Source organism: Rhineura floridana, chromosome 6, assembly GCF_030035675.1.
Source record: "Rhineura floridana isolate rRhiFlo1 chromosome 6, rRhiFlo1.hap2, whole genome shotgun sequence".
Classification (NCBI taxonomy): domain Eukaryota; kingdom Metazoa; phylum Chordata; class Lepidosauria; order Squamata; family Rhineuridae; genus Rhineura; species Rhineura floridana.
In genome coordinates, this window is record NC_084485.1 from 84,972,232 (window position 1) to 84,996,443 (window position 24,212).

At 42.0% G+C, this 24,212-nt stretch overlaps 1 protein-coding gene and 1 long non-coding RNA gene across 6 annotated transcripts in view; both read right to left on the minus strand.

Annotated features, from left to right (window-relative positions):
• The window catches only part of LOC133387641 (phosphatidylinositol 3-kinase regulatory subunit alpha-like), a 239,943-nt gene that overhangs the window by 69,746 nt on the left and 145,985 nt on the right, over window positions 1–24,212 (minus strand). For all 5 annotated transcript variants that reach the window (XM_061632858.1, XM_061632853.1, XM_061632857.1 and 2 more), the window contains 2 exons: window positions 22,348–22,549; window positions 20,940–21,025 (listed from right to left, as the gene is read on the minus strand). In XM_061632858.1, coding sequence (XP_061488842.1) covers window positions 20,940–21,025; window positions 22,348–22,549 — 288 coding nt within the window. The remainder of the gene's footprint in view (window positions 1–20,939; window positions 21,026–22,347; window positions 22,550–24,212) is intronic.
• On the minus strand, window positions 4,872–9,137 carry LOC133387642 (uncharacterized). Its single transcript, XR_009763528.1, has 3 exons — window positions 9,082–9,137; window positions 7,013–7,086; window positions 4,872–5,158 (listed from the first exon to the last, which is right to left on the minus strand). It is a non-coding gene; the product is annotated as an uncharacterized LOC133387642 (long non-coding RNA).

The window sequence follows — 24,212 nt, forward strand, 5'->3', positions numbered from 1 at the left end:
CCTAACTCCAAGTCACCCTACATGTGGATTTGCTTTTGGTGGTCAGAACCATCAACCTGCACCATCAAACCCTAAAAATACCATACAGAAATAAGTTCCATTGACATCCTGAGTTTGGGCTTCGTCTGTGTTATGGCATGCCATCATATTGCATTATTCATGTGCATTGTACTCTCACATTGATTTGTTTTTGGTTGGTTGGTTGGTTGGTTGGACCTTGCTCTTGAAAAACTCAACATAATTTAAAAAATAGCAGCTGAATGGGATGAAATAATTTATTTCATTTTTTTCTATTTAGGTTTTTTGTCTCCCAAATGTATAACATGCATTTCTGATGTACAGCAGGATACAAATATATCCTGTAAATGTTCAGCAGGATACAGATATAGCAAGATTAAGGACTCTTCCAGATCGTTGCTATTGTTGGGCAGCATTGAATCACATACTAGCAAATTCAGGTTGCAGGATTATAGTTGACTGGGAGATCTTACACAACAAACCTGCTTCCCCAAAATATCAGACTTTTCGCAATAAGGAAAGTGACAGGCAAGTGCACTGGAAAGTGTGGGATAACACTTGCTTTCCAATGTCATCTAATTTCCCTGCAAACAAATCAGAATGTCCTCTAATCTCCCTGCAATCAAATCAGGATGAATGCTCAATAAACAGGTCACATGGAAGCACCCTAAGAAAAGGCACGCAATGACCTCCACCCTTCACCAGGTGATTTTCTATCAAGGTTGGGAGTTTTTTTTGTTAACCGCCCTGGGACTACTTTTGGTGAAAGGTGATATATAAATCTTTTAATAAATAAAATGAATAAAGTGCAAATGCTGATCATAGTCCAAGCCATTCAAGATTATGGTCTTTTATTCCTTCTCTATGCTTCTGTTGCCAGCACAGATGCTGAGGCATGAGATGCTGTTGCACAGTGCTCCTACCCACTGCAACCAGAGCACAGCAAAATGAAAATAAAGTAAGCAGTGACTTGATGGAGAAAATTAAGACATGAACACACACATTTGCCACTGACCTTTTCCAGATATGATTCAAAGTGTTTTTGGAACTTCAAGAAAGCTTTCCAAGTGGTTTAGTGCACATGCACACACACACCTCAGTCCCATCTCTGAAGGATTAAAAGGTAAATGTTTCACCATTAGCAACTCCACTACTTTGGGAGTAATAACATATTTATGTTTCCATCTCTTTCCCAAAGCCTTACTGAGCACTTCCTGAGATCAGAGGCAGGACAGTGGGTGAGGTGTGTGTATGTTTCTCTTATGATCTCAGGCCAAGGTTTTGGTCATTGCTCCCAGGAGATCAGCAGAGGGCAGTTAGACAGTCTGATAAAGAGCATTGCAGCTGAGAAGGGAAAAATGCATTAAAGCCTCTTGATGTTGTTACACCCCATATCTGGTGTCCCAGTTTTATTTTTATTTTTTAAATAGCAACCTTTAACCAGCCCACCTTCTTGAAAAGGGAGAAATCAATGGAAAGACACACTCTTTATCAACTACAATCTTGTCCTTCCAGCTAGAGGGCATTGCTTTCCTTACTTTACAAAATCTTAAAAGCAAATATTGATCAAGAGCACAAAGGTGCAGAAGGTCAGTAACTAAGGGTCTCAGTCTTAACCTTAAGTTAGAATTATAAAACCGGAGAACTATAGCCTATAAGTAGGTTTGTTACCTGGCCACTTCCACACTGGATTATTTTTCCTTCATTCAGCCAGAAGTTTTAGAGGCACAGGATCAAGGGAAGTGAGTGGCTAAATTTAAAAGGTAATATATTTTAACTGATATAAATGAGAAATTGCCACTCTTTGTTTCTCTTGAAGTTTGAACCCAAGCCAGGAAAAAAAACCTCCTTCTGCCCCAAGAACCTCTATCAGTGCTCAGGGAAGTGGGGAGGATGCACCACTACACCTGACTCAACCTACTAGGTACTTTCCTAACTCTGCCTGTCTTGGCTTCACCCCCTGGTCTTGTGCAGGGGGCCAGGAGGGCCATTGAAATCAAAAGCTAGCAACTCCACTTGCATAATGTATGCGTGTCTGCATGTCTATGCAAGAAAGAAACTAGGCCAGTGTCTTGCACCATGATTCTAATACATTTGCTTTCTAGGCAAGGGTTGCTACATGCTTCATGGGTAATAGCAGATGTCTCTGCTGTTTTGAAGGGCATTTATATTCGTATTTGCATATATGTTACAACACAGTAAGCACAATTGATCAAGGCTCCTGGGCACATATTTACTGAGAGGTTTTAAGCTGATGAACACCCTACAAACATTATAAAAAAGACAGTCAAAACCATTATAGAAACATAGGGCTGGGTCTTGTGCTGGAATTACCAAGTGGCCCAGAGCATGCTTAGGACTGTATCCTTGAAAATGGACTGCCTTCAAGTCGATCCCGACTTATGGCGACCCTATGAATAGGGTTTTCATGGTAAGCAGTATTCAGAGGTGGTTTTACCATTGTCTTCCACTGAGGGTGAGAGGCAGTGACAGGCCCAAGGTCACCCAGTGAGCTTCATGGCTGTGTGGGGATTTGAACCCTGGTCTCCCAGGTCATAGTCCAACACTCTAACCACTACACCACACTGGCTCTTGAAAAACAATGGACTAAATCAGAGACACTGAAAACTAAATGCAGAAGCCCCTACACTTTGAGTGTCAGTGCTGGGCATTACAGCTTGGGGGCAAGAATAGCAGAGATTCACATGATTGACTCCAGAAGTATATGAGACAGAAGGCATTCTCCATGGCAGTCCCATGGTTTTGGAATGCATTGCCTGTTGGGCTCTGCCAGACCATAACACTGCAAGCCTTTTGGAAAGATCCTGACTCACGTTCCCCCCCTGCTTGCTTTCCTTTGAAGGGTATTATTATTGGGTAGTGGACAGATAAAGATAGTCTGCCTCTGGAGACTAATGGAATCCAATAGATTCCTGAATATCCTAGGGAGATTTCCAGTAGTCAGAGCAGATGACCTTGTTGAAGCCTTTGTCAGCGTGGAACAATGAGATATGCTGATGTGGTTACCCCTGGGTGCTCTCTGCAGCATGTGGAACCCTTCTACACTTGGTATAACCAGTCAAATGAGGGCAATGAAACAGGCCAGATGATGGCTAGAGCGCAAGACGTGCTGTGAAGGTGACGGAGCATGAGTGAAACAACATAACCATGCCTACTGTGTGGTGGTGAGGGCAGAGAAGAAGGGTCCCTTTTCTGCCTCCATAACATCCTCAAGTAGCTGCCCAGTGGAGTTTTTTTTATTTTCTGGGGTCTATTAACATCTATTGGGGTATTAGACCCTACAGAAGCCCACTGCAAATTGTCTGCAAGGCACTTCGAGGGGAAAACCAGTCACCTCTGTAGCTATCTTGATGCCACATTTACTGCAACCTCCACTGAGGTGTACAGTGTAACGTCTGCTGCAACTTCTTGGGATCAGTTTCAGATGATGCAGCTTGATGATGTGCTTGCGACAATGTGGCCAGCAACATGTTCCCTTGAATCTTGCCCCTCTTGGCTTATTAAAGTTTGCCGAGGGGCTATGACCGAGTGGATCCAAGGGGTGGCCAATGCTTTGTTATGATATGGATTAGTCCCAGACATCTTGAAAGAGGCGATGATCCGAACACTCCTGAAAAAGCCCATTCTGAACCCATTGTTTTATGACAACTACTGCCCAGTTGCAAATACCACTGTTTTAGGGAAGGTGAGCAACAGGGTTACAGCACAACAATTGCAAGTATCATAGAATCATAGAATAGTAGAGTTGAAAGGGGCCTACAAGGCCATCGAGTCCAACTCCCTGCTCAATGCAGGAATCCAAATCAAAGCATTCCCGACAGATGGCTGTCCAGCTGCCTCTTGAATGCCTCCAGTGTCAGAGAGCCCACTACCTCTCTAGGTAATTGGTTCCATTGTTGTATGGCTCTAACAGTTAGGAAGTTTTTCCTGATGTCCAGTCGAAATCTGGCTTCCTGCAACTTGAGCGCATTATTCCGTGTCCTGCACTCTGGGATGATCGAGAAGAGATCCCGGCCCTCCTCTATATGACAACCTTTCATGTACTTGAAGAGTGCTATCATATCTCCCCTCAGTTTTCTCTTCTCCAGGCTAAACATGCCCAGTTCTCTCAGTCTCTCCTCATTGGGCTTTGTTTCCAGTCCCCTGATCATCTTTGTTGCCCTCCTCTGAACCTGTTATCTTAAAGTGGTTATCTTTACCCATTTCAATCTGGGTTCAGGCATGGTTATGAGTATGATTGGCCTTGGTCACCCTGATGGATGACCTTTATTGGGAGAAGGAGCCTCTCAGCTGCTTTTGATACCATTGACCATGGTAGCCTTCTGGGCTGACTAAGTGAGAGGGGTATTGGTGGCACTGTTTACAGTGGTTCCAATCCTATCTCCAAGGGTTGTAGAGAATAGCACTGGGTAATTGTTCTTCGCCCTCTTTATATACCCAATCACTGCGCTCTGCAGGTGAGGGCCTTCTGTGGATACCATCTACAGATGCCAAAATAGGAATTAGGGTTTAGTGTTGTGGCACCCTTTGGAATTCCCTCCTGGTAAATATTAGACAGGTACTATCTCTGCTGTCTTTTTGGCACCTATTGAAATCTTTGTCTTCCAATAAGTCTTTTAAGTAGAGGTCTTGTCCAGTCTGCATTATTTTAAAGATGTTTTTATCATTTTATTGCTTGTTTGCTACCCTGGGCTCCTTTGGGAGGATAAATATTTTTTTTATTAGTAGTAGTAATAAATCTGCATAACAACAACAAATCTGCTTTTGCTGTTTGCTTTGATTATAGTTTAGCAATTAGTAATTTAGTGATTATTTTATTTATTTATTGTATTTATATACCTCCCCATAGCCGAAGCTATGATAGACAGACAGACAGAAAGAAAAAGTGTAACACACTGACCAGAAGGATCACCTGAGAGTAAATGGAGGAAAAAGAAGGGTAGGCTGACAGAATAGTGATAATATACTGTAGTCTACATTGCTTATCACGCAAAGGGAAACTATTTGTCTCTGATAGGAAATGGGCAGAAAAGATTGGCTGCTGGACTGCATTGTAATCCAAAAAAGCTTCTCTCATTCATTGTAGAGCTTGGTTGTTTCTTCCCCTGAGCCTGGGAATCTGGAAGAAGAGGTTTGGCTATTACTACAAGATAGGATGCAGAGGGTAAATGGGTGCAGCAGGGAAACACTTGAATTCAGGCCTTGTAAACCAAAATAAATTGAGAATTTGGCATCCATCCCTATGGAAGAGGCTGGCCAACAACAGCATAAATCATATGCAACATGAATTCACAACTAGAACAGTAGGGAGTATCATCATAACTTGCTAAAGATTTCATAAGACACTTTGGTGCCATCATAGTATCACACTCCTTTCACAATTAATTATTTAAATCAACAAATCATAATTCCATGGCTCTGGGATTCCTTAGATCAGTCCCCTGCATTGAGCAAGGCTGGTTGCTTTGTATGTACCACATGAGCATACATGATCCTGATTTTTAGATGTACTATAAAAAGAAAACAGAGAGAGTGAACTAGGTATGCCATGCAGCAGGTGCTTGTGGAGCAAGGACAAAAAAAAGACAGGTGAACAAATGATACTCTAAAAGGAAAGGGGAATTAATCCAGAAAAAAATACCACATTCAGTTTTCCTCTCACAACTGTGACATCGTAAGAAAAGGTAGCGCAGTCTCTGAGGGACAAGCGATGTGAGTTGTGAGAGATTTGGGACTAGAACTCTCAACATTTTTTAAAAACACCCATGAGTGCCCCCAAATATACATGGGAGTGCATGTGCAGTCAGTGAACATGGTCCAGTAATCTCAGTGAGACAAACATCTTCATGAGTACATATGCATGTTGACAAGACCTCGATTTGTATCAGAGAGAGCTTCACTTGGGCTTTCCTAGACAGAAGTCAACGGAGGCCACTTACAGATGAAAAAAAGGAGGGTTCCTGCTGTCATGAGGGTTGTGTCATCCATAATGACCCAAAGCTGTCTGTTCTGAGAGCAGGAATTCACATCCGTCACGGTCTCCCTCGCCTTTCTTTCCTGGTTTTGCTGAATTAAAAATTAATATGCTACAACAGCTGTTGTATGTTTGAAGCTAACAGTAAGGTGGTGCCCATTACCTCATAAGAGTCTTTTCTGGGAAGTGGTATGTGTGTGCATATGTGTATGAGTTGTGTGGGCACAATTTAGCCAACCGCTTCTCACAAATGTCTGCCAGTGGGAGTAGGAGTGGTATCCAGGATGGTCATCTTCATTGCATCTGGCATTTCCTAGGAAATAGTGTTGTTCAACTTCAATTTCAACTAAAGAAATAAAATAGCATCTTAAATTTACAGGGAGTCTCTTGTTTCACTCTGAAGACAGCAGCTGTTCTACCAATTTATACTGTAGTCTTCATGGCTCTAGCAAATAACTTTATCCATATTCCGTACTGAAATGTCGATTGAAAACACCAAAGAAATTTTTAAGATGCAGAAGTCTGATGATTTGGGTTCCTGGAGCTATCCTGGTCTCAGAGAAAGCAGAACTGCAACAAATATATGGATTTTATAGGCACCATTCTTTCCTCTGAGACCCTACCCCACAGGCCACATCACTGCTGAGCAAATAAAAGCAACCCAGGCTGTAAACACACTAGTTGCCAGATCAAAGCGTTTCCATAAGCCACACCTGGAGGGGGAATGGGTTGATCTGTCGATCAGTTGCAAAACTTCTTTGAAGCTGAATTTTTAAAAAATACATTCAAACTGCACCCACCAGGTTTTACAGTAAAAAGGGGTGGGTTTGACTAGTGTTGTGTGCCCCTGTTTTCAGAAGCCAGAGATGGAGATGCACTGGAACCAGCAGAACATTGAGTGTGTCTCTCCCCCCTAGTCTCTTCAAACCAGGATTTCCATATTAGCTACCATCTTTTGCTGTATTTCTTTCCCACTGTAAGTCTTCTTAGAATTCTTACCAGGACTTTCTTGCCATTTGACCTTTTTTCAGTTCTTTTTCTTTGCAACCTTCATTCTTTTTGTCCTTTTTCACCTAGAAAAGTGGACAGATTTAAGGATAGGAAGGTCTAGTACAAGGATGGGGAACCTTATCACTCCAGATGTTGTTGGACTACAAGACTACAATTCCCACTAACTCTGAGCACTCGGAGCCCAGAGCGGCAAACAAAAGCACTAAAAACACTTTAAAACATCATAAAAACAGACAAAATACATTAAAATAAAACAACTTTAAAAACATTTTTAAAAGCTTTGAAGCCTTTTTTTTAAAAAAATGTGTTTTTCTAAAAAAAGGTTTAAAAGCATATTAAAAAGCAGTTCTAACACAAAAGCAGACTGTTGGAAATTGGAGTCCAGCAACACCTAGAGGACCCCAGGTTCCCCTGATAAAGAAACAGAGGAGAGATGCATCTTAAGTAGAGATTCAGAGAATAATTTGTGGGGGGGCGGGAAGGGGGAAAGAGATCTTAGGAGATAACTGGAAGGAAGTTCTGTACAAAGTATGGGGGAGAGTGTGGGAACTAGAATAAAAAGAGGGGGGGAACAGAAATGAGTAAATACTAAGGTTGTGGGCACACTAGTCACTTCAAAAATAGTGAGAATGGTTTTTCTGTCTGCATTTTGAAGTGACTCTGCCCTCAGCTGGACACACCTCCCTTTCCTAGTCCTGTCTTCAGACCTTTCAGGATGACCCACAGCAAAGTGTTGAGCCATTCACTGTCTCTGCCTGAGCCCACAGTAAAGCACTTCCGTTGGCCACACCTGCAGGGGCAACAAGTTGATCTACCAGCCATGTGCGAAATCTGTCTCATGCTGAATAAAAAAACCACACTGGAGCTAATCCAACCAGGTTTTAGAGTAAAAAGAGGTGGAGTTTGAGTAGCGTTGTGTGCCCATTTTCAGAAAAGAGAGGTGGAGATTAAATGGAACCAGCACAACAGTAAGTGTGTTTCTACCCGTAGAGTGTGTGAGTGGAGTGTGTGTGTTAATAATTGCTCATCAAGAAGCTAAAAACAATGTGAAAAGTCCCATCATTCCAACAGGGGCTAAGGACACTTTTCATTCACTCTACCTTGGGCACCAAGCTGTACAATGCAGCTGTGATTTTTTTTTTCCTGGACCACTCAAAATATGTTGACTTATCTATTTTGACTGTGTTACATTCGGCCCGATACTAGACCAGACCTTAGATGAGGTTTCAGAAGCAGGGCAAAGAGACAGGTATATAGGATTATATCGAAATCTGTCAGCCACAACTAGTGTGTGTTAATCCAGACCTGCTTCCCTTGCTCTCAGCTCCTGCTGTGCCTAGTAGTTGCTCCCTTGGTAAGGGAATTGCCCAACCCGAGAACTATGAAAATGAAATGGACTGCCTTCAAATCGATCTCGATTTATGGCAACCCTATGAATAGGGTTTTCATGGTAACCGGTATTCAGAGGTGGTTTACCATTGCCTTCCTCTGAGGCTGAGAGCCAGTGACTCGCTCAAGGTCACCCAGTGAGCTTCATGGCTGTGTGGTCTCCCAGGTCGCAGTCCAACACTCTAACCCAGCCTTTCCCAACTGGTGTGCCTCCAGATGTTGTTGGACCACAACTCTCATCAGCCTCAGTCATTGGCAATGCTGACTGAGGCTGATGGGAGTTGTGGTCCAACAACATCTGCACATTGGTTGGGAAAGGCTGCTCTAACCACTACACCACACTGATAGGATCTTAAACTCCATCCCATCCCAGGATCCAACAGAACACACTCTCAACTAAGGCACACGCACATGCGTGTGCACACACACAGACATTTTTCTTCCTCCTTCCCTCACCTTCCTCCATGATTGTACCACAGTCAGGCTGCACTGCATCAGGAGAAAAAGCTTCCTGCCGTATCATGCAGCTGGCTGCTGCTTGCCAATTGAGATGCTAAATGTTGGGGATAAAGAGCTTGTAGAAAGATAATAAAGCAAAGGGGAGTAAATTAAAGTAGCTATAAATAGCACCAGGAGAAAGGAGAAAGGATGATGTCACCCATATTTACATAAGCTGGTATTTCTATCTGTTCTTCCACACAGACTCATTTCTCCTCCTGCTCCTGCACTGGAAAAGATAAAAAGTGGAGCTGGGCTGTCCCTTATATGCAATCACCTTCAATCAGGAATGTGGCAGGTGACCCACTTTTTGGCCATACATCAAATTCACATGACTGTTTCTGGTGTGTTGAAAACATGAGCCGATCATCTCCATGCAGAGTTCAGCCAGTGGTGAAGTGGTCACGTGACTGTCCCAGGATGTGCCCCCTGCCCTGCAACTCAACCTATTGCAAAAGCTGCTGGAGGGTGATTGCGTGGTGGCACCATAAATGTGTGCTAAGTTGTTACCTGTTCTTCTGGCAAAGCAATTGCACAATCACTTCATGCTGAATTTGACACAGATCTGTTGGATCAAGATTGCCAGCACATTAGTGTGGTTGCACAAATGGGCCATAAATGATTTGAAATGGTAATGAGTAGAAAACTCTATTTATTACTTACCTAGTACTTTCATAAGAACAAAGGAAGCTACCTTATGGCACGTCTGCCTATCATCCAGCCCAATCTTATCTACTCTGGCTGGCAGCAACACTTTAGGGTTTCAGGCAGAGGTCCATGCCATCAGCTGCTTCCTGTTCCTTTTTACTGCAGATGCCAAGGATTGGGATCTCCTGTGTGCAAAACATGTTCTTGCACTGAGCTACAGTTATCTCCCAGGTAAAAGACCTGGGCAAGAACCCTCTTAGAAAGGTCCATCCACTTCATGTAAAGATTAGGCCATAATGGAAGAACACAAGAAGCAGGTATGTGCTTTACCACTGAGCTAAGGTCCCTCCTGTTTTGCACTCCTCCCCTCATTCTTCCCTCCTACAGCCCTGTGACAAATGGCAGCTCATGAGAATTGCCATTTTATAGGTAGAGTTATGAGGCTGAAGAATAGTGCCTTGCTCGAGGCCACAAACTGCTTTCAGGGTTGGCGACCTCCAAGAGCATCTGTCATGAACCACCCTGTTCAGATCTTGTAAGTTCAGGTCTGTGGCTTCCTTGATGGAATAACCATCTCTTGTTTGGCCTTCCTCTTTTTCTACTCCCTTCTGTTTTTCCCAGCATTATGGTCTTCTCTAGTGAATCATGTCTTCTCATGATCCGTCCAAAGTATGACAACCTCAGTTTCATCATTTTAGCTTCTAGTGACTGTTCTGGTGTAATTTGTTCTAACACTCAATTGTTTGTCTTTTTCGCAGTCTACTACTGACTTTTCTAAGAAATATTAGACCCGGAGATAGACGCGTTGAAGCCATACCAACTTATTCTGTCCCTCCTTAGACCCATGCTGACCCAGAAAAAACAATTTATGACCTCTTGGCTCTCGGGTAACAGATGGTTCGATTATGAATGTAAATGTGCTAAGAGACGGTTGGCGAACTATGCCCGGAGGGCAATAAGAAATCCGGAAAAATTTATACATGCCCACCTTGTGCTTCTGCGATCTGCATACAAGCTACTGTTAAAACGGAAAAAGGACTTGTATGCGAAATCGCAATGGCAACAATTAGACCAAGCAGTGGCGGATATAAATGAACGTCAGTTCTGGGACTTGGTGGCGAAAGGGATGCAAACTCCCAGACATCTAATCACTGGCCAAATACCTGCCACTGTCTGGCATGAGCATTACAGCAAACTTTATGTGTCCCCGGTTACAGACATTGAGACCAGCCTCCCGCTAGAGGAGTCTAACCTGCCACAATGGCCCCCGGTTACTGTGAATCAAGTAAAATCGCTTATAACTGCCCTGAGTCCAGGCAAAGCACCGGGGGAGGACATGTTGCCACCAGAAATTTTCAAAAACTTTCCTGAGTGGTGGGCTCCTATTCTGGCCAAACTGTTTACCCAACTTAACACCACCGGTATTTTTCCGGAGGGATGGAAACAAAGTATTGTCATACCCATTTACAAAAAGGGGGAGAGGTTTGATCCTAATAATTACCGGCCAATCAGCCTCCTGGATATCGGCACTAAGCTCTACAGCAAATATTTATTGCTTAAAATAGAAGAGTGGGAAGCAGCCAACCAAGTCATCTGCCCTGAACAAGCTGGTTTTCGAAAAGGGCAAAGTACCACTGATCACTGCCTCACACTCTATTTCGTAGCTAGACAGAGTGTGCTTGGTCCCACGAAACACCTTTATGTTGCTTTTGTGGACCTCGCAGCTGCCTTCGATTCCATAGACAGACCAGCGATGTGTGCTAAACTTGCCAAAACTAATATCGATAGGCGGCTTCTGTTTCTTATAAAGGAACTATATTCCAACACCAACGCAAGAATAAGAGTAGGAAATTCCGGCTCCCTAACCAATCCCATCCCTGTTAATAAGGGGGTAAAACAGGGGTGCCTGTTAGCCCCAATTCTTTTTAATCTCTATCTTAATAATATAGCTACAGAATTAGCAGGCCCAGACTTTCCCCCCCCCTTCACTGGGGAATAGGAAAGTATCGATACTCCTCTATGCGGATGATATGGTCCTATTATCCATCACCCGCAAAGGTTTAAGGCGTTTACTGGCAAGCCTAAATGTCTATTGTACAAAAGAAAAACTTCAGATTAATTACTCTAAAACCAAGGTAATGGTTTTGGGGAAAAGGCACTGCAATCTTAAGTGGTCAATTGGAGGGCATCCAATTGATCAATGTCGGGTATTTAAATATTTGGGTATCCATTTCCAGGATACCCTCTCCTGGAAAAAGCATATTGAACTCACCAAAGCCACCGCATTAAGATCATGCGGAGCCATTCTCAATTTTTACAGGACAGCAGGTGGCAATCTTATTGCCCCAGCACTAAAAGTTTTTCAGAGTAACGTTCTCGCACAGATCTTGTATAGGGCAGCAGTCTGGGGCTGGGAGGATTCTTATCTCTCCAACCTTGAGGCTATCCAAAATAACTTTCTAAAAAAACTCTTGCGTTTACCTATTGGTACTCCGGCAACGCTACTTCGAGCAGAGACCGGATTACCTCCAGTCAGAGCTCGTGTCCACTGTGCCCTTCTTACTTTCTGGGGATCTATAAAAAATGCACCAGCGAAGCTAATATTGAAATCCTGCTATGAACTGGCCTCAAAGGATAAGTTCTGGCTATCCAGACTTTCTAGTTTTTATCAATTGTATCATATGCCAGCCCATGCTTCAAATCTGCCCAATAGAGCGAGGTTGCGGGAGACAATTTTCCTGCATTGTTTCTGGATAGATAGATTGGCGATTATTAATGCTAAATTCTCCAAGTGGTACAGAGAAATTAAACAGGATCATCTACAAGCAAGATACCTGACCTACCCCATATCAATAAATTTAAGACAAGCTTTCACAGCGCTCAGGTTTCAGACAATGCCGACCGCAGTCCTGTCAGGCCGTTACCTTCAGCTCCCATGGGACCAGCGGTTGTGTATTTGTGGAACAGCGGTGGTTGAGGATCTGCCCCATTATTTGCTGGAGTGTCCTTTGTACTCTCACCCTCGGATTAAATTCCTGAGTGGTCTGCTGTCTCAGCAGGGAGCTTACCAGGTTCCTCATATCATTTCCTTCCTTCTATTTGACAAAGATTATATGGTCACATATAGGGTTGCCCACTTCGCCCTGGCGGCACAAAAGCTCCGAGCTAAACGTGTTGCAGAGCTGGCATGTAATTGATCGACAGAGTGGGTGAATAATTGCCCAGTGATTGTTTAATGGTAAACAATATGTATATAGCTTCCTGTCTGGCCATCCATGGGCCCTGATGAACCATTTTATGCATTTTATGGATCTTATGTATATTATGTATTAGGTATTTTATCTTGGGATTTTAATATGTGTGTTGGTGTTGTAACTGTGATGCGACGGCCTATGGTCATGCAATAAAGATTTGTACTTGTACTTGTACTGACTTTTCTAGTGATGTGAATGCACACGTTCAGAAGGAGAAGGGATTTAGCAGTAACGGATACAGGACAATGTTGCTTTTTCTGCCTTCCAAAAGAGGACACAAAAATGGTATCAGAAGGCTATTCTACCCTTGTGTCAAAACAAGGTCATGTTCTCTTTCCCTGGGGATCAACTATTGACTCCTGTTTATAAGTATTTGTACAGAGGCCTCTGTTATTGCAAAGTATTTTTAGTTATTTTATATAGGTATAATTACAAGGCAAGGGTGGGACAAGGGTGCATGTAAGGAATAGCACAGGATATGCAAAGTGGTTAGGGCTTCCACTTGTCATACTAATATTAACACCACAAGCTTTATATAGCACCTCTATGGCCATCCATGGTCTCCAAAGAACTTTAGAAACATGGTGTGAAGTCCCACACCGCTAAGGTGTGATGGAAATAAGATGCAATGGAAATAATTTAGACATACAGAAAGTTAAAAGGGTAAGCCAAGGTCACACAGTGAGTCAGCAGCAAAGCCACAAACAACTCCCGCATGAGCCTAGATGCTCCTACCTCTTTCTGCTTTTAATACTCAAACTGGGAATAAACACCTGAAATTGTTTAATTACAGTATATTTATTTAATTTGGGAGAGAGTGGGATGGGATGGGACTTAACCTACATTTCCCAGTATTAGAACCTGAGACAACATTAGGATGTGTTAAGTCTTCATATTTGTAGGGCTCATCCACTCATAGGAGCAAGATTATTCTTTTGGGTTCTCAGACCAGAAGGGGATATTCATTAATTAGCAGGCAGACGTTCTCACCATACGTGCCCCACAGTCATGGCATTGCCAGACTCTATCTGTGGCATACATGTATATCACAGCACTTGTGCCAGTTTTCAGGAATGTCTGCCAACTTGCAAGTTTAAGGTGTACTCCTCAGTTAGCTCGGGGAGAAGCCCAAGACCTGGAGGAACATATGAAAGAAGTGAAAAGCAAAGACTTGTCAAAGTTACTACATGTCCTGGGTCAGCTTTTTAAAAAGGCAGATTATTGTCACAAGATTCTCCAAGAGGACCAGAGCTCTGTAGAAGAGCACATGCCTTCCATGCAGAAATCTCCATCAGTGCCTGGCATCTCCAGGTAGGGCTGGAAAATGCTGGAGAGCTGCTGCTGGTCAGTGCAGACAAGACAAGACTGAGATGAACCAATGATCTGACTTAGTATGACAGTTTCCTAAAAGGACTGTGCAAAATCTCATCAATGTGAATACAAACTGACTGACTTGCCCATGTGCACTCAAAGAAATGCCCATCTCACTTGCAATGAGATTTCATTTCAATTTACATTTACGCTGAAGATCCATGCAAATCACCTTCAGTAGGAAAGAAATGTACTTTTGCCTCCAATCTTTCCATTTTTTAAACTAATTCTCGGTGTTTTCCAGCATCAATTTTAAGCACATTTTCTGGCATATTTATTAATCTGAGGGGTTTATCGTAAAGAGCCTGGTGATGCCTCTCATCCAGATTTCAGGCTGTGAAAATGAAAAAGAAAAAACAATGTGATTTCCTAATACATGGCTAAACTGGAGATAAAAGATGCATACTAAAATTGCTTAAATGATTGGCGAGAGCTCTGAATAGAGCAATAAATGTGAGTTAGAGGTTGGCAGGATTGATTTATGAGGATTTACCAGAAGAAACACATGTAGATATTACATGGCTATAGGATGATAAAGAGCAGAGTACATCTCTGGGCCTCTGAAGACAATTAACAAACTGCACTTTACTTTTAGTGCTGTACCCTTTTAGCATGTGTTTTTAAATTGTTTTTGAAAAAGATGTTTTTAAATTTGTATATTTGTATATTTGTTTTTAATGTTTTAAATGGTTGTAAACCACCCAGAGAGCTTCGGCTATGGGGCAGTATACAAATGTAATAATGATAATAATGATCATGATGATGATGATAATAATAATCATAAATGTGAATGACAGGCTCCTCACACTCCAGCTGCAGATTGTGCTTTGTTGTAATTTGTTTTGAGCGGCCACTTTTGAGATTCCTATTTTTGAACAACAACAAAAAAGAGTGATACAAATTTAATTTTTAAAAACAGAATAATAGATCTGGTGGGCTCTGATGGAAGGCTGCAGAATACACTTTTTTCTTGGCATCCAACAATTCCAGTTTTGTGTTACAGTATGAAAATGTGGAAAAGACATCTCTTCAGATATACTTTGTTAGTGTACAAAGCAGTCATGATAATGTTTCCCACATCATTATAACAGACTTTGTTGTCCTATCTCAAAGCAGTATTCACATGGACACAAGTAAACAATGTATTGCTATTCAAGAATGCTGGCTGGAGGAAGATGTCATCCCAGGCCTGGCCTGACCTAATCCTGGCCAACTCGTCCTCCAACAATGACTCAGACCTCTCAAGAGTCAGGGGACCCCTGGGAGCAGATGGAGAGCTTCAGCTCCAGCACTAATCCAGAAGACCTCAGTATCCAGACAGAGAGCTCACCAGGCCTGCCTTCAGAGATTGGCCTTGAAGGACCCTCAGGAAGAGTCCCCTATTCACTTGCAGCAGAAGACCCCCCTTCCAAATCAGAGAGGGAAGCCAAACTGCCTCCCAGTCCCAGTGAGTTTAGATGCTAGAAAATCCAGGCTAAGATGGCTACTCATCAAAGGAGCATGCCCTTGAAAGCCCAAGGAAACAGAACAGCTCATGAGTAAAGTCCTTTACTCCTCAGGATTAAGAGCTTGCAGCTGGTTCTAAGAATAGTTTGAGAGACCAAACTATATAAACCCTCAGTTGAGGCCTTACAGCAACTGGAACAATGCACGTCTTTCAGCTCCCAGACTCTTGGTTTACCTGACTTGTCCCGCCACTTGACTGACCTCCTGTACTGCCTGCTCTCTGGATCCCCACTCAACAACTCTGCTTTTTGGAATATGCTTGATTCTGCATTGCTTTACTGTATATTAGCATAAAATGTATCTTTAGCAATACAGAGCCAACGTCCAAAGCTTCTCTCTCTGTCATAGCAAGAGCAGTCTAACAGTTAAAGAAGCCACATCTAATCAAGATGTACATTTCCAAAGGTAACTCTTAAATAAGTGAAGATTGAACCTAAAAATAAACCCTCCAACTAAACTTGTACACTATGTTAATGGACTCTTGCATAACCTCATGCCAACAAATTCTTTTTTTTTTAGTCAGTCATCATTTTATTGTTTTTGACTAATAGCCATTACAAACCAAATGAGAAATATATATTACAGTAACAAAATAGAGACACAGTTCAATTTAGCAATTGAATTGGTTAAACTAGACCAACCTCTCTGATTCAAGTCTTGCTTACATGAGGAACTTACTGCTGGTGAGCGGTGAATTCAGCTGAATTTACAGTGCAATCTTATACATTTCTACTCAGAAGTATGTCCTATTGATGCAATACTATATCCACTTACCTGGGAGTAATACCCACTGAACTCAGTGAAACTTACTTTTGAGTAGGCATGAGTAGGATTTTTCTGTTATTCATCAATGACATTGATAAATATCTACTAAAAACATCTGGAATTAGTCAGGTTGGCTCAAGGATTTTAGTTCCTCTTGGCCGTGCAGGATTGAAAGTAAAGTAAGAATGTACCTGCACAGGATGAGAGTGTGCCCCAGAACTCATGATGTTGCAGAGCTTTATGGGTCATACTTTGGAAACTGTTTTTACTGGAAAAGCCACAGATAAACATTTTAAATAAAAACACAAATACTCCTCAGTTCATTCAGGGACCAAATACACCAGTAATCGTGGTAAACAATCTCATGCAGTACTTTTGGCCTGACTGTGCCCCTTGAATTGTGTCTTCTCAAGAGGCAGTCTAGTTCCACACTTCAGCCTCCTGTGGCATCATTTTACAAAGTTTCCAGTAGCAAAGATTACACCTACGTTGATCTGAGGGCTTGCCCACAGTGCAAGCTTTTGCAGCGCCCAAACTGACAAAATATTGGTTGTATTCTTATTTGTTATAGTAGGTTAATAATACACACAACCAGAATGAAGAAGGATAAGCCTCTCATCATACCCTAAACCAAATACCACCAGTGGTAAAAGAATATTATCTGGTAGTTATTTTGGTGTTGTTGGGCTCCTACTGGGGGAAAGGGTGGGATATAAATTTAATAAATAAATAAATGTTTATTATTTATTTAGTGCTCTGTACTCATTTTTCTGCTTTTTGCAAATGGAGATAGCTACACAAAAGTCACCAGTGCTGGTTATTAATTCCTGCTGGACTGAGAAACCATCCAACAGGATAGTTTAGTCTAGCTAAATTCCCATCTTTAAATGAAAACTTCTGAGTGTGGGAAAACTACTCATCAGAAATTCATAGGTTTAAGCAAGTTTAGTTGGTACATCTGAAAGTTATAACTCTATTGATAAATGTCCCGTCTAGCAAAGCAATGAATCAATAGGGCTTCAGGATGTGGAGTACTCATGAGGAAAGACTTTAGTCCTGTCATCTGCCTCCAGAATTACCTCTTCATAACCTTGCTGAACCTAGCTGGTCAGATGATAAATGCAAACAGGATCAGGAGCCATCCCTTCTGCCAATAAACCTCATGTGAGCAAACAGTGAACTGGAAAATATAGCAAACACAACTTCCCTTCCCTTTCCCTTCTGTGTGCTGGACTCTTCCCAAAGTCAACCCTCACCAAAGGCGTTCCTGTAACATCACCTCAGCAATTCCCTGAAGAGCAATTAAACCATCCCCAGCTGCCAGCTGTGCTGCCGATCAAGCTAACAACCATGGACAAAGGCAAGAAGGCGAGACAAGCTTGGATCTTCCATTCCTCCCCCAGGCAGGGTGAATACCTTCTGGGTTGCCAGAAAGAGGGAGGGCACCAGGGCCATGAAAGCAACCATGGAACTGAGAGTTGGGTGGTGAATTCCCTAGCGTTTGTCAACTTCCTTCCTCTCTGATTATCAGAAACATGCCTGTGAGAGGTGGTACAGTTAGCAAAGCCACTAACAGTGTCTTAACTGGTCTGCCTCAAGAGACTTCACTGAACCTGTGACCTGGAGACTGCGGGGCAGGTGTCACTGTGGTGTGAAAAAAGAACCTTCCTCACTTCTTTCCAATAAGGGTCTATGTTGACAACAGCAAGTAGAAATACAACAAACTCATGTGCTGCTCCAGATCATTACAATAATAGATGAACTAATTTTCCATGAGTTTCAACGTTGCCTGTTTGGTGGGAGAGAAACTTTCATCAAACAGCTAACAAATCAAACAAATATATTTCCTCCATGTCAGGAACGCAAATTGCAGTGCAGACAGTGCTGTATAAAATCCCAGAAAGACTCATGTATAAACTTCAGATAACTGTAGTCCTTGCGCTAGCCCATAGGTCACAACTCAGCGAAAGCTCTGAGCAATGGGAGCAAAGGAATTGTGCAGCTCTTGTCTAGCCAAGATTGGGGAAGGTTCCCAACCCAACTAAGCCCTCCTCACAGCCCATTTGTGCTTCTTCCAGCACATGTGACTCTACCCCAGATTCAGCCCTGTCTACAGTTACATGTTCAAGTGTGTGAGCAACCTCAAGGAATGCACACTTACCTACAAACTTTTTTAAAAAATGAACCTTTGGAGACTTCTTTGTACTTCCTTCCAGTATCGAATACTCAGGCAAAACATAGACAAAAATTTGATGGAGCAGTAAAAAGTACATAAAAAAGGAGGATCCCCAACAACAAAAAAGCAAAAATGAAAGTCCTCAAGGTTATTTTGGTTCACCTCTAATTACAATACATAGGCAGTCAGTTTGCAGTACAGTAATTGATCAGAATGATTTCCACCAACTTACTGCATGTAAACGCTTATCTGTCCTTCATTTCGAAAAGATTTTGGAATGGATTTTATTGGGGGGTGTGTGTGTGTGTGTGTGTGTGTGTGTGTGTGTGTGTGTGTGTGTGAGTGTGAGTGTGAGTGTGAGAGAGAGAGAGAGAACATTTTCTTCCCTTATGAAATGTGCACCCCTTCTGGAATGTTTTGTGGTGGCCTGCATACAGGGGTGAACATTTTTGCAGTATGGTTCCCTTCTCAATACACATTCAGCATGAGGGCAATACTTTCTGCCCTCACACTGAATTGGTTTTGCAACTTCATCACTTAGCTAAATCTGGTGGTTCTTTCTGGCTACATAATCTCAGTCAATTGGGAAACATTGTGTTCAGAGAAATGATGTCATGTTACACAGTCAGATTTGATGGCATTGTCCTGAAGCTAATTCAGAGTGAGGGCAGAAAGCATTGCCTTTATTTATTTATTTAAAATGTTTCTATCCTGCCCTTCTACCCTACAATAGGGCACATAGTGCAGCTCACAATAAAATCAAAATAAAATTACAAAAACATTAAAACAGATAAAAATGCATAAAATACAGTTAAGAAATATAGGGGAGTGATATTAAAAGGGACTAAAGAGGTAAAACCTAAAAAGGGGGGGAATCAGTTACAGGCTCTACCTTCAGTCCCCCCCAAAGGCTCTTTGGAACAAGATGGCTTTACTCTGAAATTGAGATGTGATATTGCCACAGAGACAAATCTGAAATAGATAAAGTTTATAGAATTAATTCCAGATATGTAACAATGAAAAAAATTCCAAGAGATGTGCTTGTTCACTTTATAAAAAAGACGACCAGAGATATGGTATTACAACAACACTTCAACAATACCTTTAAAATTGATGGTAAGGAAATACTGGTGATGAAAGCAATTCCTATTAGACTTTTACGTAAGAGAAAAGAATATGCTTTCTTTACAGAAAAACTTAAGCAATGCAAAATTCAATTTAGATGGGATGTTCCAGAAGGAGTGATTTTTACATTCAGACAACAGAAATATCGATTGAATACTGTTCAAAAAGCAAGGGATTTCTTGAGAAAAGCTTCAAAAGACATGGAAGAAGATAAACTCAAAGATATGGATATAATTCCTGGGAAACAAAGTCAACAGGAACATGCAGAGGAGGGGAAGGAAGATGATGGATTAAAGGGAGCATCAGGTACATTTTAAAATCACATAGTTTTCAAGAAGGACATGGTCTGAAAAATAATGGCTTCTGATCAGACCTGCAAACAAGTTGCGAAAAGTCATGATAATAGCAATAAGCAAGAGATTTCAAGAAATATTTTAGGGACTCAAAATACCTATTTTTACAGCAAAGATTTGTTGCAGTGCTATAATTTATGAATGTCCACACTCTGCATTACACACATATAGGTGCTGATACAATGCTAGTTATCAGCATGTCCTGGCAGTCTAAAACAGAAAACAAATCAGCCTGGCATCAGGACTGAAGCTGCAGTCCATGCACCAGCGTTTGTATCAGAAAACTGAAAGGACAAGTATCATCTTTTTCCTGGGACTCTACCTAAGAACTTTCTTTGACTCCAAGTTTGCACCAAAGTGCTGAACTGATAGCTAAGTTGGCATGAAGCTTTCACAAAATCTCATACTAGTAAAGTACAGTGCCACTCACTTCCCTCACCATTTTCTGTTACGGTGGTAGAACAGGATTGCTTACCAATACAATTAACTGTGGTCACATACATTCAATATGAACAAACCTGAGGAAAAACAATTCAACAAAACTCAGCTGAACACAGTCCAAGAAGCTAGTGTGACACAAGGAAACTCTTCATACCAAGAGGAATGCCCATTGCAGACCTCCTTTCCTGCCATTCCTTAAAGGCTCAAGGCCAATGTTATGTGCTCTAAAGGCAGTCCTTAGGAACACAGTGTATCAAATGCATGGCATAGATAGCCTCATAGCAAAGACCAGTTGTCAGATGCTGCATATTATTGATCACAAAATACAGTCAGCCCAATCTCCTAATTCCATAATGTTTTGCAAGCTTGTGCTTTCAGTGATTTCCTACCTGGTGCTGCCTGGATTTCTGACACTCCACCAACAACAATAAGAGCCTCAATAATCTTCACACGGTGCTCAGGATTCACTTCCATGCTAGGAAAATGAGGACAAAGAACTTAGTATAATGTTAGCCAGGGCTTCTGCTTGTTTAGTTTTGCTATAATAGCAGATGGAGTCTGACACTGAGATGAGGCCGAGCAAGCCAAACTCCCAATCCATCATGCTGGAGGTGGTTTGGATGAAGTGGAGGTATCTCTCTGCCCAGCCCTGACTATGAGAAGCCCTGCTAGCGAGGTGTGCCCCAACCAATGCACTCGCCCAAATGGCAGGCGGGCAGAAGCTGTGACAGCACTATCCCTGCCAGCAGTTGTGAACAGAACACCCCCCCCCAAAAAACAGGGCACTTAGGGGAAGAGGTGGAACTGAGTTAGCACAGGATCCTGAGGCTACAATAGGCCTGATCTAGACTTCTTCACTGAGCCACCCTGGGAGCTGACATAGCAAGGTGGTATTTTTTCTCCTACCTTCTGTCCTGACTGGCATGAGTGGCAAGGCTGTGGCGGCTATGCTGCTCTATTAAGCCCAATTGCTGACGGTTAGGGATTCGGATTTGTCCCTTGAACATGATAAGACATAGCAAGTCCCAGAATTTGTGCAACTCTAAATGTGACCAAGGGTTCCAGTACTGCAAGAGCCTCACAGGTAGCAAAGTTTTATGGATCAAAGGTGCTGCTCCCAACTTTAATACTAACCATGGCCTGATTTCAAACTTACTTGAATAACATGGTTGCTGCAGCTCTATGCTTGCTTTCATGCCATTCTGGTTACTTACTTATTTACATCTCTTTCTTTTTATTTATGTATATATCATCTTTCTGCCAAAACAGTCAAGGCAGCAGTGACATGATGGCCTATTGAAAGTCATTGTCCAAAACCCTTTTATTTTGGAACTTTGCAAATGGTAAAAGGAATAGACTTCTCAATCTGAAATGTAACTGGTTTTTACTTGGGATATTTTTGAAAAGCAGATACGGTTTGAACATTATTTGCTAGTGGGGAGGAATCAAATCTTATTTTTAAAATCTCAGCTTTAAAATGAAGTTCTAGACTGGTCATTTGAATAAGGAGCAGATGAGCCACTGCGGTGTAATGGTTAGGGTGTTGGACTATGACAAATCCTCACTCAGCCATGAAGCTCACTGGGTGACCTTGGGCCAATCACTGTGCCTCAGCCTAAACTATCACAGGGTTAATAAAATGAGAATAAAATGGGGAGGGGAGAACCATGAATGCTACCTTGAGCTCCTTGGAAGAAAGGTGAGACAGGAATGTATTAATCAATAAATCCATCAATCAAATAAATAAACAACTAGTTTCTGGTAAATAGGAAATGTAGTACATGGTCCAGCAGATACCTTGATGGGGATGGTTTAAAAAGCACTTCACTTAAGGCTTCTCCAAGCACCCTGGGGGTGAGGTGATTCCTGCTGCCATTCTGGCATAGTTTACAGAAATGTCTGGTCAGATGCTGCAGCAGGAGTCTGTGCCATTGAGGGAGGCAGGCAGATTCCAGGATCACTTTTATCTGTTGACCACATTCCTCTGGGGTCTGAGTTTCTGCAAGAGAGATAAAGACAGGTTTTACATACAGGTAAAAATTCAAAACAGATGACTTCAGTGTTCACTTTGAATCTCAACCCTCCGTTCCTGTCTCCTTAGGGTAAACAGGGTTCACTTCCCCAGCCCCCACATTTTGGAGAAACCTCTAGAATGCAGACTCCATCTTAGCTGAACAGCACATGGCTAGCTTATTTTGGGTTTGGGAGTCACCTAGCTCATTGCTGACATCTGCCATGGAAAAGTTATTAAGGGCCACAAGGGATACATAGATATTGGAATAAATGCTACCATACAGTGGATTGGATCTAAAATTTGCTGTGGCTGGCAGTAGCGTCCTTTGAGTGGAGTCACCAGAGCTTGGAAAAGTTACTTTTTTGAACTACAACTCCCATCAGCCCAATCCAGTTGCCATGCTGGCTGGGGCTGATGAGAGTTGTAGTTCAAAAAAGTAACTTTTCTAAGCTGTGAGTTATACTCAGGACACACACATCAATGGAAGGAGGGGAAAGCATTTTTGACAATATCCCCTTCCTCTTGCAGCCCCCAACACCACTTCCCATGCTGTTTTGGAGGGTCCCCCAACCCTCTGGATCAGATTTTCAGGGGACATAGGGGGCTGCAGGGGAAGGGGGAAATAGACAAAAAATTTCCTCCTCTCCCATTTTGCCAGTGGGATTCTTCTGCTGGATCAGTACTCTTCCACAGGCAGAAAAAGCCCTTCTACTTGTGGGAGGCAAAGTCTAGATCCAACCCAATATATACACCCACTTTAAACTCAGTATCATATGAGGCAGCTACACATCCTGACCCTCTATTTTCTGCTGCTGCAGTGGTGAAAAGCCAGGCTTTGGATGTGATGTGATGCTGCTCTGCAAAGCCTGCCAGTGGGGGGAAGTGGGGGGGGGGTTGGATTACACTCTAAGTTTCCATACGTCAAAGGTGATTGGAGTACCTACATCTAGACTTATTTGCTTCTAATGTAATGTGAAAAGCTGCCCTAATGTACACACCTTGTGCTGAAGTGAATGATAATATACAGTTGGTGCATATGTTGCACCAAAGGAAAAACAAAGAAAACAAACAGAATCCTACCTCTCAAAATTAGGAAACGGCCTTAGAAATCAAAAGCTGATTACATTTTTTATTTAATTTTTATGGCTTTCTGCCTGATTTCAGAACATCTAGCACATATACTTACTGTTATGTTTTCAAACTTACCTGCCCAAACTTGAAGAAACTCTACCAACTGACTGATTCATTTTGCTTACCAATCTATATCTTATTGGTATAAGCATTACTAAAAGAGCCTACCACTCTTTTAAGTCATTGTTCAGCCTGTAATATAGCCCTTTGAGGATTTCCACACATTTCAGCTAGCTAATCTAAATCTATGTCATCCATTTTGCCCTTAGAAAATTCCTAGATATCCATTTATTGATTGATTGATTGATTGATTGATTGCACTTGTATACCGCCCCATAGCCGAAGTTCTCTGGGCGGTTTACAGCAATCAAAAACATTAAAACAAATACACAATTTAAAACATATTTTAAAAACAATTTAAAACACAATTTTAAAATTCAAAACAATATAAAAACAATTTAAAAACACATGCTAAAATGCCTGGGAGAAGAGGAAAGTCTTGACCTGGCACCGAAAA